General features: G+C 39.0%; 1 protein-coding gene across 1 annotated transcript; it reads right to left on the bottom strand.

The window, feature by feature from the left end:
- Window positions 1-11673: 11673 nt before the first annotated feature.
- Window positions 11674-18361, bottom strand: LOC149818687 (eukaryotic translation initiation factor 5-like). The gene is made up of 2 exons (XM_089985959.1): window positions 18283-18361; window positions 11674-13500 (listed from the first exon to the last, which is right to left on the bottom strand). Exon 2 carries the CDS (start codon window positions 13187-13189, stop codon window positions 11876-11878), a length of 1314 nt encoding a protein of 437 aa, XP_089842085.1. The 5' UTR covers window positions 13190-13500; window positions 18283-18361; the 3' UTR covers window positions 11674-11875.
- Between the last annotated feature and the right edge of the window lie 1613 nt (window positions 18362-19974).

The following is a 19974-nucleotide window of genomic DNA, read 5'->3' as shown; positions in this document are numbered from 1 at the left end:
AGGCGTAACGAGGAGCTCCACCAAAAACCGAGGAGAGGCGTAAAGCATAAGCCTCAAAAAAAATTTGAAAATTTTAAAAAAATTATAAAAATATCTAAAAATACAAATAAATAAAGAAATGCTTTATTGATGAAATAATAACCAATAAGAAATAGAAAATCTCAAATAAGTACTAAAAATATGAGATTAACATATAAAGGTAACTAAAAACTGATTATATAATTGGAAAATATATGAGATTAATCAAAACAAGTTAAAATATACTAAGAAACTTATTACATAACTGAAATAACTGAAAAATATATGAAATTAACCAACAAAAGTTAAAACATATGAGATTATTCTAAAAATTTTGAGATTAACATATAAAAGTAACAAAAAAACTGATTACATAACTGGAAAATATATGAGATTAACCAACAAAAGTTAAAATATACTAAAAAACTGATTACATAACTGAAATAACTGAAAAATATATGAGATTAACCTACAAAAGTTAAAATATATGAGATTATTCTAAAAAATATGAGATTAACATATAAAAGTAACTAAAAAACTGATTACATAACTGAAAATATATATGAGATTAACCAACAAAAGTTAAAATATATTAAGAAACTAATTACATGATTGAAATAACTGAAAAATATATGAGATTAACCAACAAAAGTTAAAATATAGTAATATACTAAGAAACTTATTGCATAACTGAAATAACTGGAAAATATATGAGATTAACCTACAAAAATATTTTTTATTGTCTCAAAAGTCTTGTTGTAAAAAAAAAATTGCGCCTTGAGGCACAGAGGGCCACGCCTCAAGGCACATTTTTTATAACACTGCTCTACACCAATCCATACTTTGCCTGTGAACCATCATGACTCATGTGAACCCGTAGTGTCTAACCAAGAAACCGTGCAAGATCTAGCCACTGAAAATAGTCATTGTCCTAATCATCCCAATTGTAGGGAAACATAGCTATTGTGTGACTCTACTCCATAGGCTGTATTCCCCAAATCACTAAAACTCCCCATATGGCCACTAGATATCAGAATGGAACTTGAAAACCAAAAGTGTACAATATAACCGCGTCCAAATATCCCATACCTATGGTTTATTTAGTTATGATCCTCTAAGATAGTGAACCCGTTAATTTCAAGGAAGCATGTCAAGACCAAAATTGGTGTACAACCATGAAATCTAAGTATGATGCTCTCATCAAGAATCAAACATGGTCATTAGTCACAATCAAACAAGCTTCACATGTTGTGGGTTACAAATGAATTTTCAAAATTAAAAGAAGGGTTGATGGTACTCTTGAACGGCATTAAGCACATCTTGTAGCTAAAGTTAGAATCATATGAAAGGTATAGATTACTTCGAAATCTTCAGTCCTGTAGTCAAACCCATAACTATTCGAACAATGTTATCTATAGCAGTTTCAAAAATTGGGATATTAGACAATTGGTGAATGTCTTTTTACATGGATTTCTATAAGAAGATGTGTATATGGCATCCAAATCATGTGTGTAAGTTGAAGAAGGCCTTCTATGGCCTTAAATAGGCTCCAAGAGCTCAATACTCCAAATTAAGTTCATTTTTGCAAACAATAGGTTTTGAAGGGGCCAAAACAAATGCTTCTTTATTTGTCTTAAAAATGACTCATTATGTGGTGATGGTTTTGGTTTATGTATATGATATAATAGTCACTGAAAGTTCTGAAAAGCAGGTTCATACATTGAATGACAAACTTGGTTGTGAATTTGCAATAAAAGACTTAGGGTCTCTTCATTATTTCCTTGGCATTGAAGCATTTTCAAAAGAAGTTTTTCTATCCCGGAGAAAACATATAATTGATAGACGTTTATGTGTTTCTATGGAAGGTTCAAAACCTATTTTCACGCCTATGGCCACTTCTTCTGAGCTATCCATTAAACAGGGTTTTGCCTTCAAGGACCCTACCTTGTACAGGAATACAGTAGGAGCACTCCAGTATATCACTATGATTAAGCCTGATATATTATTTGAAGTTAATCGTGTGTGTCAGTTTGTGCATGCTCCAACAGATCTTCACTGGTCAGCAGTAAAAAGGATTCTCAGATATCTTAAAAGCACACTAGATCGTGGACTCTAGTTAAAGAAAATGATTGTTCCTATTCTGTCAGTTTACATAGATGTCAATTCGAAGCAGGTTATATGTTCCCCCCCCCCCGAACAGGGTAGTTAGCTACATCTCATGATCGGGGGTCCCAAAGAGCACCACGTATGTAAGCATGTGCGTCTCGTATCCCCATGTTTGTCAGCATTAATTAGCGTTGGAGTTTGATGCGATTGCAAAGACTTAAGTACCCTCTCCTCCATTGGTGCAAAAAAAATGACGGTTCTTGAAAAGGAGTGGTTGTAAAGACTTAAGTGCCCCGAAGATGATTATTTAAGACCCAGTCTCTGCACTACAGGATTATCCGAGAAAGAAATCAACCCTTTCACACACTCTCTCCCTTCTATTTCTGCTTCTATGCACATCCAACAGAAGATCATACATTGCTCCATCAAGCACCGACTGACCTGCACATTGACTGTTGTGGGTCCTTACTGATGAGCTGCCTCTAAATTTATTCGACTCTGGGTCCTTACTGCACTTGAAGTTGAGTCGTTGTATTTTTTGTTATTCGGTGGGTGGTGATGCCCTCCTCTACTCTCTCAAGACTCTTAGCTTGGGCAATCTTTCTTTTGATGTAATCATCAAAAGAAAGATTGCCCAAGCTAAGAGTCTTGAGAGAGTAGAGGAGGGCATCACCACCCACCGAATAACAAAAAATACAATGACTCAACTTCAAGTGCAGTAAGGACCCAGAGTTGAATAAATTTAGAGGCAGCTCATCAGTAAGGACCCACAACAGTCAATGTGCAGATCAGTCGGTGCTTGATGGAGCAACGTAGGATCTTCTGATGGATGTGCACAGAAGCAGAAATAGAAGGGAGAGAGAGAGAGTTAGAGGGTTGAGATTTCTCCAGTAAGATCCGTAGTCCTTGCTGCTAACTCTTTACATTTGCAGGTTGTTTCTTTAAATGATTATAATAATGACAAATATGCGAAGGAGTTCAGTATCAGTGTTTCTAATGCGCTTGCTACTTGTCCTGCTCGGGTTTTGCCAACTCCTCGTGTGAGTTGATCATATGAAATTTATTGTTTTGTTCATTATTCTGATCATAGTGGTTCAATATTGAATATATGTGTTCTGAGGTTGTCAAAAAAAAATAATAGTGATTCAATCATGCATAAATATGTTCTAAGCTTTTGAAAAAAAAATTTATAGTGATTCAATCATGCATATATGTGTTTTACCGCTGCAAAAAAAATTTATAGTGATTTAATTATGCATATATGTGTTCTAAGTTTGTAAAAAAAAATTATAGTGATTGAATCATGCATATATGTGTTCTACGGTTGTCAAAAAAATTCTAGTGATTCAATCTTGCATATATTTGTTGTAATGTTGTCAAAAAAAAATCATAGTGATTCAATCAAGCATATATGTCTTCTAAGGTTGTCAAAAAAAAATCATAGTGATTTAATCAAGCATATATATGTTCTAAGTTTGTCAAAAAAACTTCATAGTGATTCAATCATGCATATATGTGTTCTAATGCTTTCAAATAGAGAACTGACAATAATGATTTCAAAAGGCAAGTGGAGGTGTCGGGAACGCGAAAGATTTGCTGGAGAAGAAGTTCACTTGAGGTGTATGGCGATTTGTGGTTATCGTTGAATAGCGATCTGTGGCATCGCAGCACAGTGATTGACAGTCCTACGCTGCGATGCCACACATCGCAGCACACTTGAACAATCCTTCGCATCACGCTAAGATTGACAGTCCAACAATAATCAACAACGTTCTACGCTGCGATGCCACATATCGCTATCCACGTGTGATTAGACATTTGAACAATACCCAAAAATCACCATGCTGCGATGCCACAGATCGCTCTCCGACTCAAAGCACGAAGCTAATTAATTGATTGCGTTTAAAAAAAATATAAATACGGCTTTTCGCATGCCGCCTTTTTTTGATAATCGCGCCAAATTAAATGTTTGCGTTCGAAGTATTCAAAAATACGTCTTTCCATGCCGCTCATTAAGTTTTAAATATTCAAAAATACGTTTTCCACGTGTGATTTGACATTCGAACAATACCCACAAATCACTATGCTGCGATGCCACAAATCGCTCTCCGACTCAAAGCACGAAGTATCCAGCGATGGCAACAAATCATTTCCTTATCTATTGATTATTTGCATCGCTGTAATCAGCGATGGCAAACAATCGCTGTATTTGTCTTTGCCAATACTTTGTGCGCTATTCTTTCGAGGCGAAGACAAATACAGCGATTGCGAAGACAAAGATCTCTGTAATAGTAATTTCAATTGTAATCATTGCATTTTTGGAAAAATGAGAAGCTTGACTTTTGAACAAAGATCTACGTTTACAAACAAATCTTTTGAACTTGTGCACTCGGATTTATGCTGCGATGCCACAGATCGCTCTCTGACTCAAAGCACGAAGTATCCAGCGATGGCAACAAATCCTTTCCTTATCTATTGATTATTTGCATCGCTGTAATCAGCGATGGCAAACAATCGCTGTATTTGTCTTCGCCAATACTTTGTGCGCTATTCTTTCGAGGCGAAGACACCCGTAGTATCTAAGGAAGGATTTGCTTACTATGTTATTTTTTTTATGATTATTCAAGATTTTGTTGGATATACTTCCTTAAATATAAGCATGAAGTCTTTGCATCGTTTAAGACATATCATATGATGATTAAAAATCAATTTAATGAAAATTTCAAAAATCTTTAGAGTTGATTCCGGAGGAGAGTATCTTTCAAATGATTTTAAAAACTATCTTGAAAACCATAGAATAGTTCATCATAGATCTTGTCCAAAAACACCATAAAAAAACAGTCTAGCTGAAAGAAAACATAGGTATATTATTGAAACAACTAGAAGCAAAAACCCGCTATCTATCGATTTGAACAAATTCAACCACGAACCGCAAGTCGTCAATGACAAACGACTATAAACTCTCCAAAAATCCGGCATTGTGGAGATCGGGTCATGCAAAGAGGCATGCCAACTAAGTTAATAGCCCACACGAGATTCCTGTGTCCCAAACCTATTTGTCGACTGCATCGTAGTCTGTCATGAAAGAGAAAATATTAGACACTGAATTAAGTTTCACAAGAAATGCCTACCTCCTCGCAACATCGATTACATACCAAAAGCCTTGTAAAACTGTAGCGATCGTTGCCGGAAATCTGGTCGGGAGGAATGTAGGTTTGAACGTTTGCTGGTACTTCTGCAGGGTATTGCTGCATGATGGACATTAGACGAGTTAGCTAATTGACAAGCTTCACGCAATGGGGAGCAATATAATGTTTTACATACCTGTTCATTCGAAGGGCTTTGTTGTTTTTTATTACAGGTTGGTTGTTTCTTAGTCCTTTTCTTGCCAACCAATTCTAGTGCACCCTTTGCCCTCCGACGACTGCGATCAGAGGCAGGTTTTCTTTTGATACCCTTTGCTTCATGAATATGTCCATCATAATCAACAACGTTCACTACTGACTTGTTGAAGATAATGTTTACGCTTCGGCGCAACTTCTCGGGAGTGTCAAGCGAGACATGATTTTGACCTACGTTGTTCGATCCCATTATCTTCGGCTGGTATTCATTCGCTGCAAAAGACTTAATGTGAATTAACTTCACGTTTTCAAGTAACTCCGTTGCAGCTTTTCTCGCACATGCATAGCCTTCTTCGCTTCTCGATGCCAAATCAGCAACATGCATGAATGACCTACACAGTTGTTGGTAACGGGAGGCTATGTGGCACTTCTCTTCAACACCAGATTTACTCACATTGTCCATAACGAGCATTTCAATCTTCGCGCGTCTCGTCCATCTTCGCATTACGTAAGACTCAAGTATTTCTTGTATCTTCTCTTGATTGAGTGCCTTTAATGCATGACAACATAGGATACCTTTGAATTCATACATTTTGCACGAACATTCTACCCTTCCGTTGTCGACATTGTACGTGACATGCGCTTCTTGCCTTTCCTGATGCTTTTCGCCCTGACAAAAAATATGGTATTTGTGCATATTCTCGGTTTGCACCAGTTCTTCTATTCTGCAATTCATGACATGCAACACCTCTTTCTTGATCTATTCAAATACAGTTAGTGTATACAGAGCTGCAGGTCGCATCAATATTTTCATGCCAAAAGTTAGAGGTCGTGTATTGAAGCATTTCACGTCTTGTTCAAGCTCATTCTGTCTTAGACCGTCTACAAATAATTCATATTGTTAAACATGAATACAGGGTTTTCTTCAGCGTGGCATGCATAGATTCGGCTCTTTGTGTGCTTATCATACCTGCACAAAAGTATTGTCTTTCATATGCCAATGCCCACTTCTCTTTTTTTGCATATAAATTTTGTAACCACAGACAGTCAGCAAGGTCGTATGTCTTAATCATTTTGTCCCAATCTGACTTAAAGGTGACCTCGTCTACGCTACGAAGTACACACCTTGTAAAATGTTTGTCAAACCCTGTATTCTGATTAAATATGTGTCCTATGTTCTTTGCTGCATTTTGAAAGATATGCCACAAACACAGGCGATGATGTGCATCTGGCCACACATGAAGCACTGCAGCCGCAATTGCGTGATCACCATCTGTGAGTACAGTTTCAGGATGCTTCCCGTTCATTGCCTGTGTAAATACTCTGAACAACCACTCAAAGATTTTCTTGGTCTGGTCATACACAAAAGCACCGCCTAATATACAACTCTGTGCGTGATGGTTCACTCCCACAAACTGCGCAAATGCCCACTGTTCAGTGTTAATCTTTACTGTAGTATCAAACACAAGCACATCATTGAAGCATTCATAATCTAATCTAGACCTTGAATCTGACCAAAACATATTCACGGCATATCCATCTGCGTCCACTTGCATTGCACTAAAGAAACCATGTTCATTGCTTGATTTATTCTGTAAGTAACGAACCAAACAACATATTTCTCCGTTCTTCATGTTATCTGTCATCTTCCTGCTCAAGTGGTTTCTAAGATCCAAAGGTGTGAATGACACATATTCGCGACCACCATCTATGCGGGTAAACAAATTGTATGTCTTCCTTGGTGCAATGCCGGCGCTATCGGCTATTTCAGCCATTGTAGCATGAGCTACAGTTACTTTACGATGTGACCTTAGCATAGGAGTCATAAATGATGCAGATAAATCATGATTATGATCACTGGTTAAAGTACGCACGACAAATTTCCCATTCGGATGTCTTCTCAAAACCAATCTCGCCTGACATCCACATCTTGATTTTGGCGTGCTCCTAGTTGGATTTCCCATTGATTTCTTCCAACCTTGCTTGGAACAGACATATGTCTTTCTAACCAAGACACCCTGTGCATTTTTTGACCAAGAAAACCTTCTCACACTGATGCCAACTTTTAAGGCATAATCATTGTAAAATTTATATGCATCTTCTTCGTTATTAAAATGCATTCCTTCTACAGGAACATAATCAAGTGCAATTCCATGTACATTCCCAGTTCCTACGGTTTTATTAAGTGTACTGACATCAAAATCAGGATCATTATTGAATTGCATTTCTTCTCCTGGAACATTGAAGTCAGGTGTACTTCCGTGTACATTCCCGGTACATACACTTTTATTATGTGCGCTGTCATGGTAGTCTACCTTATCATTGAATTGCATTTCTTCCACTGGAACATTCAAGTCAATAGTGGGTCTAATGCCTGCACCATTCTTTTCATGTGCATCATTAGTGCAGATGTTCAATTCTTCAGTTGGGTCATAAGTATAGATATTCAATTCTCCAGATCTTTCTATTGATTGAGCTACATCGTCTTTATTACAACCTGATGATAAGCTCAATAATGTTTTAAGCAATATATCAATTTGTGTTTGCAGTAACATGGCAAACAAGTCGATATTATCTCACAAAAACGAGAGTCTGTTACTAATACAGCGGTTTGAGATACAATGCATATGATGAGTGAATGTAGGATACCTGATGGGGTAGAGGCCCTTCCTAGCATCTGCAAACAAGCATTCCTGTCAACAGGTCCCAGCGTCTTACAAATATCGATAAGTTTCCAACCTTTGTAAGAACAAGATCTACCTGCAATAACCAAACAAAGCCTTAATGACACACAAGACGACATGCCTTCTTCATCGATAGCATGATGCTGGGAAGCTACTCATGTCGCCTTGATGGAACTGGTTGGAATGTTTGTGCATCATTGCTTTCTTCCTTAATGCCTAACAACAACGACAAATAAAAGAAGACAGTGGAATGTTTTGTAAGCAATATATCAATTTCCGTTAGCAAGCGGCATAGGTTTACTATGATTTAATCAGGATGCATATAAGAACGGATACCACTAGGGTTACGCAAGTCAAAGCAATGATTTAATGAATGAAAGTATCAAAGCAAGTGCGGTTTGATGTTTGCTTGTGCTGAGCATCGACGTGTTGCTTACCATGCCAATAAAATAAACATGTCGTACATGTGTGTTGACGATAACGCTCTCATAATATCCACGAGGCTCTAAAGCGAGTTCAATAGAAGTCGCTGAGAGAGCAACGATATGCATGCGAAAATCGCCCCGCCATGCGTGTCAAAATGTGTTTCTGCACCCAAACGTTTTCAAAGTCTATGTACAAATATCTTACAAATACATATTACAAAACATATAATATCTTACAAAACGATATATATAGTGATTTGTCAGATATTGAAAATCGATACGGCAGTTCAGTTTTTATAACTTATAACTCGACGATACAAAAACATACTATCTAAAAGGTCGATAAATATATCGCACAATAAATTACAAATCGATAAGGAAGAACTTGAACATAATAGCAAACAAATCGATATTAACTAACAAAAATGTATCTCACAAAAACGAGAGTCTGTTACTAATACAGCGGTTTGAGATACAATGCATATGATGAGTGACTGTAGGATACCTGATGGGGTAGAGGCCCTTCCTAGCATCTGCAAACAAGCGTTCTTGTCAACAGGTCCCAGCGTCTTACAAATATCGATAAGTTTCCAACATTCGTAATAATAAGATCTACCTGCAATAACCAAACAATGCCTTAATGGCACACAAGACGACATGCCTTCTTCATCGATAGCATGATGAGATGAAAAGCTACTCACTGTGCCTTGATGGCACTGGTTGGAATGTTTGTGAATCATTGCTTTCTTCCATGATGCCTAACGACAGCAGTAATGAAGAGAAGACACTGGAATGTTTTGTAACACTGGAACGTTGATAATGGGAGCACTGTTACAGCAGATGGTGCAGGCGAACGTCTCCACTTTAAATGGTTAACATCAAACTTTCTGGAAGGAGGACTTTTTTGTCCTTTTCCCCACCCGTCGTTTCACAACTTTTGAATGGAGGATATTTTTGTCATTTCCTCGAACCGTCATTTCAGGGCAAGAAAAGCAAGTAAGGGTGATTAAGTCTTTGCAACAGCACCAGAGTCCGATGCAAAGTTATGTCAACATACACGGGAATACGAGCCCCATGTGCATGAATATGTGGCGCTCATTCGATCCCCCGAACATGGACGTGGGATTCAGTGAATCATCGGGGGCGAACATACACAACCCTCTCATGTCAATTGGGTCGGGTGCCCAGACGACCGGAAATCTACAAGAGAATATGCAGTATTTTTTTTACCAAACTTGATATCTTGGAGTTCACGCAAGGCTACTCTCGGGAGGCATGGATTTACACCGTCGGGACAAATCCGAAGTACGGTAGGCATAGTCAATACGAATAGGTCTTTGATTCATAAAAAAAAATTATTACGATTTAATTGTTTAGGTTTAAAGGTGGGCACTGGTCGCCATGTGCCGGTAAATTTGACCCTGGCTCGGCACTTGCCAGCCCAGCCTATATATATGAAAAAGTAATCCTTTTTGAGTTTATCGTGAGCCTACCACCGGTGAATAAGAGTTTTCTGGTTGTTTTTTCTCAAATCTGACCATTTAGATGTGTTTGGCATGGTCCATTTGATAGGAAATGACATTTGCATCAAGATCTTTTGATAAAAAAGATGATTTTTCAGCAATGAATATTTTTAAAAACTTTAGACCGTAGATTTTTAAATCTTATAAAAACCTATCAGAATCAGGTGATCAAAGAATCGATTCACATCTGTATGGTCAGATTTTAGAAAAAATAAAAAAAAAATCGTTTCAAAGCCTGGTAAGTTGGCGATAGGCTCGAAATGTATTAGACAGCTACCACCTACTTTGTATAATATATATATATATATATATCGGGCCCAGCCTAACCTGGCCCGTTGCCCACCATCACAAACAGCACTGCAGTGACAGTCCGTGGATGACAAAAACCGTTAAGCTGCAGCACGATTTTCGATTTTGTATCTCAATTGTGGTCACCGATCACCGTCCAACTCACAGGACCAGTTTTCACTCTCTCTCTCTTTCTCTCTCTTCGGTTCCTTTTCATCCTTCCCCAATAAAGTGAACAAGACCTCCAAGACCAAGTGGCTCTGTGGAATCCTTTCCCAATAAATTGAGCAACAACTCTAGGACCAATAAAGCAAAGAAGTTGGAAAAAGGGACAGTAACAACAATTATGCCCTATTCGGACATGCGTGACGCATAAAAAACAAGGCATAACATAGATAAGGATTTTTTTTTTTGGTTTAGTTACATGGAGAATATCCCAAAGTCCAGTACCAAGTAAATTATAGAACCCCATCAAGAAAAAGAAAGAAAAACTCCATGGCTAGGACCCTCACTCCTAGAGCCTATGTTGGATGTCTGATTGTACAAGAGGGTGACACCCACACGATTGGAACATTGACCACCATCTAATAGCTAAAGCCCAACCCCACTAGGCCAACCCTCTATGGGGCCACATAGATAAGGAATTTGAATTTGGTTCGGCCGTTAACGTCTACGTCAACGAAGGCTCAACACACCAATCCACTATGTTGAAATGAGTAATACAATACATGTCGCATGATAGGGCGTTCTCGAATAGAGAATGTAAAAGACAGTTGCAAAATGGTGGATCTGATCACCATATAGGGAGTCGGACATATCCTAATAGAGAGGTTAGATATCTCAAAATCAAATGGGAGCAACTACAAAAGTTGGCATTCTTGTTGTTGCTGGATTGATTTCCTTGTACTAAGCAACGGGTGGTTGGGCCCAAGAGGGATCTGATTCCTTGGTGTTTAGAGGCAGGCATTGGCCATTGAGTTCCCAAAAGCCACCTCCCGAGGTGGGAGTCAAACTTGTGCATTGGGGAGGGTGTTGGAGCTCCTAACACCCTCCCCATTGCGAGCCTTTTGGTAAAACACTGCTTCCAAACGGAGCTGGGCATCAGGTATCCAGCAACCCAGCTCCAATACCTCCGATGCAGTGTTCCCAAACACCAGCCGTATAGAGGCAGCTTGTTTCTCGCTCAAAGAGCTAGATACCCCTCGGTGAGTCAAGTGCACGTTTATGCGCAGGAGTGAGCACACACACAGGTTAAATACCAAGTATGCTACCGTTAACACCCGACAAATTTATTTTTTAGAACACCAAAACAAATACCATAGTTGTTTTTTTCGGTTCTCAAACAACATAGGATATGCAAACCACCAAAGCATTACATTTCGTTAGAACACAAACATACCAAACGGACAGATTGTACGCAGACTGTAAGCACACACAAACAGCCCCAACAGAAAACTTAAATGACCGAGCCTGTGAGTCTGTGACTACCTCTATTCATCTGACTCGGACTCTGCACTCTGGAGCCACTCTATGAACGGCTTCACCTTCTTCCATATTTCCGAATTGTTGCCGTCACTCCTCTTCAGACCTTCCTCGTACCACTGCATCACGTACTCTTCCTCCACCACATCTTCATCATAAAGGGACTTCAGGGCCAGAGCCACATTTTTCAACACATCAGCACTAGACTTGCCCCAGAACTCCAACGCTCGGAGCAGCATCAGCTGCTGCAAGCCAGTCTCCTGTGTTACAGCAGCAAGATAGGCCTTCTTTGTGCCGACCTCCTTTGCAAAACCCTTACCCGCACCCTCAAACAAGGCCTCAAACAGTGCGTTCATGATATCCTGCCGATCACCAGAGAGTGATGCAAGGAAGGAGTACAACTGGCTTGGAGTGCAGCCCTTTTTCAGATTGCCCTTTATCTCTGAAACCAACGATTCATGAGTTGTTGCAGTGCCATTCTCTTTATCGCTTCCTTTTTTAGGCGACTCCGGCTGCCTTTCAGATTTTTTGGCATGCTTGGGCTTCTCCTTCGGGTCATCGGTATTGAGCATCACCATTTCAGCAGTCACAGCACTCAACTGCTCCTGGATTCGCTGTCGTGCTGCCTCAGCGGAGGTATCAGTCTGCCACTGGACATCATCTTCATCACCATCCTCTTCATCAGCATGACTTCCCGTGGGAGAACCATGATCCTCATCAGAACCAGCAGCCTTCTTTTTTGCAGCAGCAATCTTGGAGGTCACCTTCTTCTTGGTATCTTTCTTTGCCTTCTGCACCTCATCAGCAGCTTCCCCTTCTTTCAACCGCTCCTTCTCCGCTCTCCTCATTGCCTTCTTATCCTTCCCTCCTTTCTTTGATTCAGGGGGGTTCTTCAGAATGAAGGTGGTGAGCTTGTCTCTCATATCAACATCCGACACAAACCCGCAAGCAGCACACTTCAAATTGATAACCTGTGTCTTGGTGATGACAATCTCAGTTTCAGGGTTCCCACAACCATAGCACTGCACGTACTTCTTGATGAAATTCTCAAGAAGACCTGCAAGTTTAGCAGTGTCGTGAGCCCCATTGACAAGGGAGACCCCTGTCTTGTCATCAAATCTGGACTGAGCACCAAGTTCACAACCAAAGTACTTTGTGGTGTAAGCAGCAGGTCTGGCAAGTGCCTTTGCTACATCTACCATATTGACAATGTTGGTCTTGATGCCATTTCCCCGACCTTCAACCTTGGTAATCATCTTTGGCATCTTATAACGGTAGAAGGCATCATCTCTGTTTCCAGCACCGATATTCTGCAAAGCCATCTTTTCCTACTCTTCAACAAAAGATTCTATTCCGATGAAACAAGCCAGAAATCAACAAACAGGAAATTTCATCCAGCAACTTTTAGTGGATCACCATCAAAGAGAGGTGGCAACAGAGTGCAACACAAGAACCACCGAGGTTCTCTAAGCAAAAGTAGACGATGAGGCTTGTACTTTGCCCTCAACTTTGGCAACCCAATTGATTCAAGATAGGAAAGAACGTCCTCAGACATAAAAGTAGTTGTAAGCTTAACGCCCTCAACTTTTAACCGGGTAGAAAGGAAAGCAAGCCGCCCAACCAAATATAATCCCTACACAGATAAACAAGACGGTAATAAAATACAAATTAAAACAAAATCAAATTCAGAAATCAAGGCAGTTCCCAAGTATGGGACATCAATCAATTATCATAGTTCTTGCTTCCCATATTCGATCTTTTTTGAGAAAAAAAGAGAATCAACATAATTCATTAATAAAAACCAAACATAAAACAGAGAAGGTGACAGACTTAGCCAGAACAAGTTGTCACAACCTGAGTTGTCAATTGAGAAAATGGGAGCGAGAAGCAATTCAGGAAACGAAGGCAGAAAGCGAGGCACTTCTAAAATTTTAGAAAGCGGGAAGCAAAAGGCAACTTAAAAACAGACAGGAAATCGTCTCATAAGGAAGCAAACCGAGAATTGTGGCAGAAAGAAGCAAACCAGAAGTGACCTATGAAACGAACCAGAAACGAAGAGAGAAACGACCTAAGATTCGAGTAAGAAGCGACCTAGGAATTGAATTTTCCTAATATTGAGCAAAAAAATGTTAAAGGCTCCAAACCCCAAATAAAGAAAAAAAATGTGTCTTAATATTGGGAAGTGAGTGAGAATCGATTGGAAAGCAAGTGGGAAGCAATCGGGGAAGCAAGTGGGAAGCGAGCTTCCCAATCAAAATGGGTGTTTCCCCGCGCATTTCAAAAGTGCCGTGTTTCGCACTTCCGAAACGCATTTCAGAGAAGCACGCTTCCCAAGTCCATATGGTCACAACCTCTTTCCCCTCCCCCTCAAATATTTGATTATAGGCTTCTATAATGGCATATTGGGCATTGTCTATTAATACACCAGATATTGCACCTCCAAGCACATATTACTTCAATGCCAACTTTTCACAAATTATGATATTATAGAGATAGAACTAATACTACAAGAACCCAAGATATTTTTCATGCATTTCCATCTACAAACTGATAAATTTATGGAAGTTCTCAGTTTGAAGTCATTAGATAACAGGATCAAGGGCAAACCAAATAACGAGGGAAGACAACATGCCAAAACTAAGATCGAAAAGAAAAAAATTAAAAACAAAAAAGGCCAAAACTGCACAATGCCTATAATAAAAATCCTTTTCAGAAAAACTGATAACACAACCAAGACAAGCATTCATCAATATGAGCTACAAACAATGAACACAACTAAATATTTTGCAAGATAGCCATTCCTTCATTACATTGGTATTTTGGGTAAAGCAACTAATGAATCGCTACTCCTAGTTGTGTTCAAACCAAGGTCGTCAGTCTAGGAACTGGAAGCGAGAAGTGATGCATTTTAAGATGTACAAAAAGCGGAAAGCAAAGAATAAAAACAAAATATAAGAATTGAATGGGAATCAAAATGAAACACAAAAAAAACTAAAATAAAAGTGACCAATATTATAAATTTCATGGTTTTTAGCGTAAGAATTAAATTTTTAACAAAATCTAAAAATGATGACTACCAATTTAGAGAAAAGGCATGACACTGAGAAAGAAGAGAGAGAAAACACAAAAAATATGAAAAGTTGAGTAAGAAAACGTATAATAAGAATAGATAAAGTGTGGGGAAAGCATAAGAGAAGTGTGGGGGAATCGAGGTTCTCATCATGTTTCGGAAGTGAGGAGTATCACGCTTCCAAATCGAGTTTCTGGGAAGCGAGCTTCCGACCTATCTAAGAAGCTTCCGGTAACTCCGGTTCAAACTAGAGTAGCCAGTCGAGAAAGTAGGAGTGGGGAAGCAATTCAAGGAGAAAAAGCAGGAAGCGAGACACTTTCAAATTTTTAGGAAGCGGAAACCGCGAGACGACTCCGAAGCGAACCAAGAATCATCTCGAAAGTGAACCAGAAGCGAACTAAGACCGGAAGCGATCTAAAAAGAAAACCGGAGGCGACTTAAGAAGCAAAAAAAGAGAAAAAAGAAAGCAAAATAAAAATAAAAACAAAAAAAAAATAAAAAAAAAGGGAAGTCAGCTTTCCCTAAATTGGGAAGCACACTTCTCAATTTTTTTGGCACTTCCCAACACGTTTCAAAAGTGTCACGTTTCACATTTCCAAAATGCACTTCCCCATGCCCTATGGCACTTCCGGTAACCTTGGTTCAAACATAGAACATGCGGAAAGAGGTATCCTCAGATATGGCACTTACAAAGCTGCCGGCTGTCTTGACTATCACATGTTACAAACATGGTCAGCTTACATAACAAAGCCTCGTAGGTAGCCAGTGGGAACTTGCACTGGCTACCTGCTTATTGATAAAGCATGTGTCTCCGAACTGCAGCGTATTCAAACAAAAAGTCTATCACTAACCATTTTTTGGGCTTCATTTAGATGAGAGCACCATGCTGCAGTCCATCACTAACCATAGTTTGGACTTCATCTAGATGACAATCTCATCCAGAACATGATAAGAAAGAAGACTAAAGATGTGCCTAATAAACCTGATCTTGGTCTGCATGTTGGCATTTAATTTTTTAAACATACCAAAGAAAATGTTCAGTTCTAAGCTGTTAGCAAGAATAAGCGCCTTTTGAAACATAGCCATATCAAGCAACCCAAACTATAGAGAACAAACATACTTCTACAGTTCTACTCCAGCCAAAATCAATAAACCTCACTCAGATCTTCATGGCTGTGCAGTTTGAAACTTATAAATTTAACCTCAAAACAATATTCCCAACTTTACAAACTAAAGAATAAAAAGGTGATCTTAACAACAATACTATCTTGACAAAATAATAATGAAGTTCTAAATTAAATATGTCTGCATGCCCTGAATCTTCACCAGCTCATCTATATCACTATCCTAAAGGAAATTTATATTCCTTGACAGGCACCTTTGACTCATATTGCACAACGAATATTAGAAACTTGAGTAGAGCTATCGTGCAACACAGATAACCCTGCTTAACTCAAAGTCTGAATCCTAACATTTGAGGCATTCCTGCAGCTCATTAAGTCACACTGTTCAGTTGTGTAAAAATGAAGCAACCAATGTGGCTTTGGCTGCAATTTTTAGCCCCCCTCAGGACAAAAGGATAGAAGTTTTTGCCATTTCTCCAGTTCGCTATGTAAAGAAGGAAGCACAGTTACGTGCAGGTGCGGGGCACTTTCAAAAACCTTGGGTGCGGGGGTGCAGCAAAAAAGCATATATATATATATATATATATATATATATATATATATATATATATATATATATATATATATATATATATATATATATATATATATATATAGATAGAGAGAGAGAGAGAGAGAGAGAGAGAAGGGGGTCCGGGGGCACGGGTCCTGATGCACAGTCAGCGAGTGGGGTCCAGGGGGCCGCCCCTGGGGGGCGTCAATAATGCGAGATCTAGCATGACTGTAAACCTTCTCCTTTCTCTTTGATAATTTTTAATGTCAGCAGATTGAAGTATTCTGATAGTTTATAAGCCCTAAATTTATCATCACCAAATTTAGTGCCATTAGCTAAAATCTAAAATTGGTGCCTTCTTATGTCATTGATGACATGAAAATCACGTGCATCATGACTTGTTCATAATAGTGTATTTCCATCTTAATTTAGTGAAAAAATTAGCAATAAAGTAGATATCATTACTGTATTCTTTTTCTTTTTGGAAGGATCAATTCACATTTTTTTATTCAACTAAAATCTAAATGCTAAGGCACACTTGACAAGGGAGAAAAAAAGGACAAGGAAAAGAAAATATATCCAAAGGATCAATAAAGGCAATCATTTAGATGCAAAATTCATGAAAAGATAAGTTCTACGACATCCTCACCCTACTAAATCTATGAGTAGATAACATGCTACCTGAAATTCAATAGCCCTAAGGGACAATTTATACCAAAATAAGTCTGTCTAAACTACCATACCAGAAAGTTCTACCCAAAAAAACCATCTCAAAACGCAAACCATATTACTTCTGAACTGCACCTAATAATTACACCACAATTATCTAACCCATCTATCAACTACCATTTCTATTAGCACAAAGCTCATCTAATCAAAGCTACCTCGATTGTATGTATGTATATAGAGAGAGAGATGCAAACGTGCTTAATGGGTTTTTTGGCTTCCCGATGCTTTTTTTGTGATTCTGACCCCATGGATCTCTCTCTCTCTCTCTCTCTCTCTCTCTCTCTCTCTCTCTCTATATATATATATATATATATATATATATATATATATATATATATATATATATATATATATATAGGAACATAAGATTATCTGATACCAACTGAGACGTGATCATATGAATTACATAAAGGGAAAATTAATGGATCAAATAAACGAACTCAAGAAATACTAATCCAATACACGATTAGCAAAATCATAGACACGATCAAACAATTTATAGAACCGAAAAACAATCTAAACAGGAATTAACCGAGCATAGAACATATATCAGAAAATACAAAAGCCTTAGAAAGTCCAAATAATAGAACCGATCGGGAACTGACATCCCGATATCAAGGAAAACACGATCATCGCATGAATCAAACATCAATGGAAAAGAAAAAGCACCGATTTCCATATCGTAACATCAAACATCAATTCACATCAATCGATCTAAATATTCAAGCCCAAAATCAACACAATCAATCAAAAAGCAAAAAATAAAGAAAAGAAAAGATATCCATGATGACTTCATCATCAAAATCAGAGCCATCGGATAACAATCTTCAACCACCAATCGGCCAATCGACGGATTAATCGCGATCTCCGAAACGATGGACAGATTAAAAACATGATGGGAAAGAAATCAGGATTTCGGAGAGAGTGGGGGAGGCTTACCGCGAGGAGGAAGAAGAAGAGCTCTTTCAATGGCGATTGGCGATTGGCGATTGCCGATTGCCGATTGCTTCGGTGGCCAGCTGCTGCCCCCAAAGGGAGATATTTATACACGCAATCTAGGTTAGGTCTTGTCTTCCTCCTAAGACTAAATGACCATAATACCCTTTTCAAATCGCCACACTGATGCAGCTAAGGCATAGGTGTTTTAGTCATTTACTGTGGGCGCGCAATGCCCGCCGGTTCTGACCCGGATCGGCCAGTGTTCGAATCGGAATATTGGTACAGGTCCGTGATGCCATCTTTTCCGGACATGGATAGGGGTCCAACTTCTGTTGCACAAGATCCAAGTCCAACCCAATCACGGCTAAACTAACAAGGATCTATCCCGCTTTATCTAGAAGCTTCTTTAGTTCATAATCATAACAGATTTCAATTGGGTTGGGATTTTAGATTCGAATTGGATACTAACTTTAGAACCAAACTTTTGTGTGACATGGTGCAAACGGATCACGTCCAGTCTGGATCATGTCTGATCCCAACATGAATCAGAATCTTATGCAACAGACCCGAACTCCAAACTTGTTGAATGAAATTTCAAATCTTATTTGGAGGATCCATATCTGAAAATAGTGTCAGATTTAGATTGTTGCGGTAAATACCGATTGAATCCAGATATCTATATTGGACCCTGACTCAATGGATTTAGGTCAGTCAGATGACTGACCCAAACCAGTGACGCCCTTGGGCATCTGGTTTTCCATTCATTTGAAACGGTGTTTCCATCCCAATGAAAGACTCCCAAACATAGCCTAAATTGAATTGGGTACTATTACTTTGGGCTGCAGCTACCCAAACCCGGCCCATTGAAGGCCAAATGAGCCTAAGCCTAGGGATGGCAGTAGACTGGGGAAAAATGGGGTCCCGCCCCGCCTCACCCCATTTAGACTGGGGATGAAGGACATGAAATGGGGATGGAGGTTAAAATCCAAACCCGTGCAAGGATGGGGGTGGGGATGAACTTACGTGTTTCCTCGCCCCTCTTTGTCCCCGATCTCATTTAGTAAATTAATTAAAATATTTTTCGATAGTTTGACCTTTTTCAGGGATGGTAGTGAATCGGGAAAAAATGGGGTTTCGTCCCTCCTTGCCCAGTTTGGACACGTGATAGAGGTTAAAATCAAAACCCGTGCAAAAATGAAGGCAAAGATGGAGGGCAGAATTTTGAGACAGGGCAAGGGTAGAGACCTCTTCCCCCACATTTGCTCCTGTTTTATGGACCATTTTCGGCTAGAAAATGGTTAGCTTGGTACTGCCTAGCGAAAGTGGTACCAGCTGGGAACTGAGTTTTCCATATTTGGAAAACGGGGCACTCCGCTTGTCTGGTAAGAGCAGTTAGTGCATGTCACCTTGTGTTGGGATGTTGCAAGTTGGGATGTTGCAAGTTTGAACCCCAAAATGGTACGATTGTATAACTTGTAGGGGTATGCCTAACCCAACTTTCTCTGTCGAAAAGAAAACAAGTTTAGTTTTTTTGATAAATAAGTCTTTTTTTTTCTTCTTCTTTTTGTGTGTTTGTTTGGAAATTGGATTGCATGTCACAGTTTTTTTTTTTTTTAAGGAAGCATGTAACAGATCACTCAACAAAGAGTAAGAGACAAGATCAGGTGAAAGTGTGCTTTGACAGCATTTTAT

This window comes from Nuphar pumila, chromosome 13 (genome assembly GCF_984573655.1).
Source record: "Nuphar pumila chromosome 13, dmNupPumi1.hap1.1, whole genome shotgun sequence".
NCBI classification, from domain to species: domain Eukaryota; kingdom Viridiplantae; phylum Streptophyta; class Magnoliopsida; order Nymphaeales; family Nymphaeaceae; genus Nuphar; species Nuphar pumila.
The sequence above is the reverse complement of the archived record's forward strand: the minus strand, read 5'-3'. Positions and strand labels throughout refer to the sequence as shown.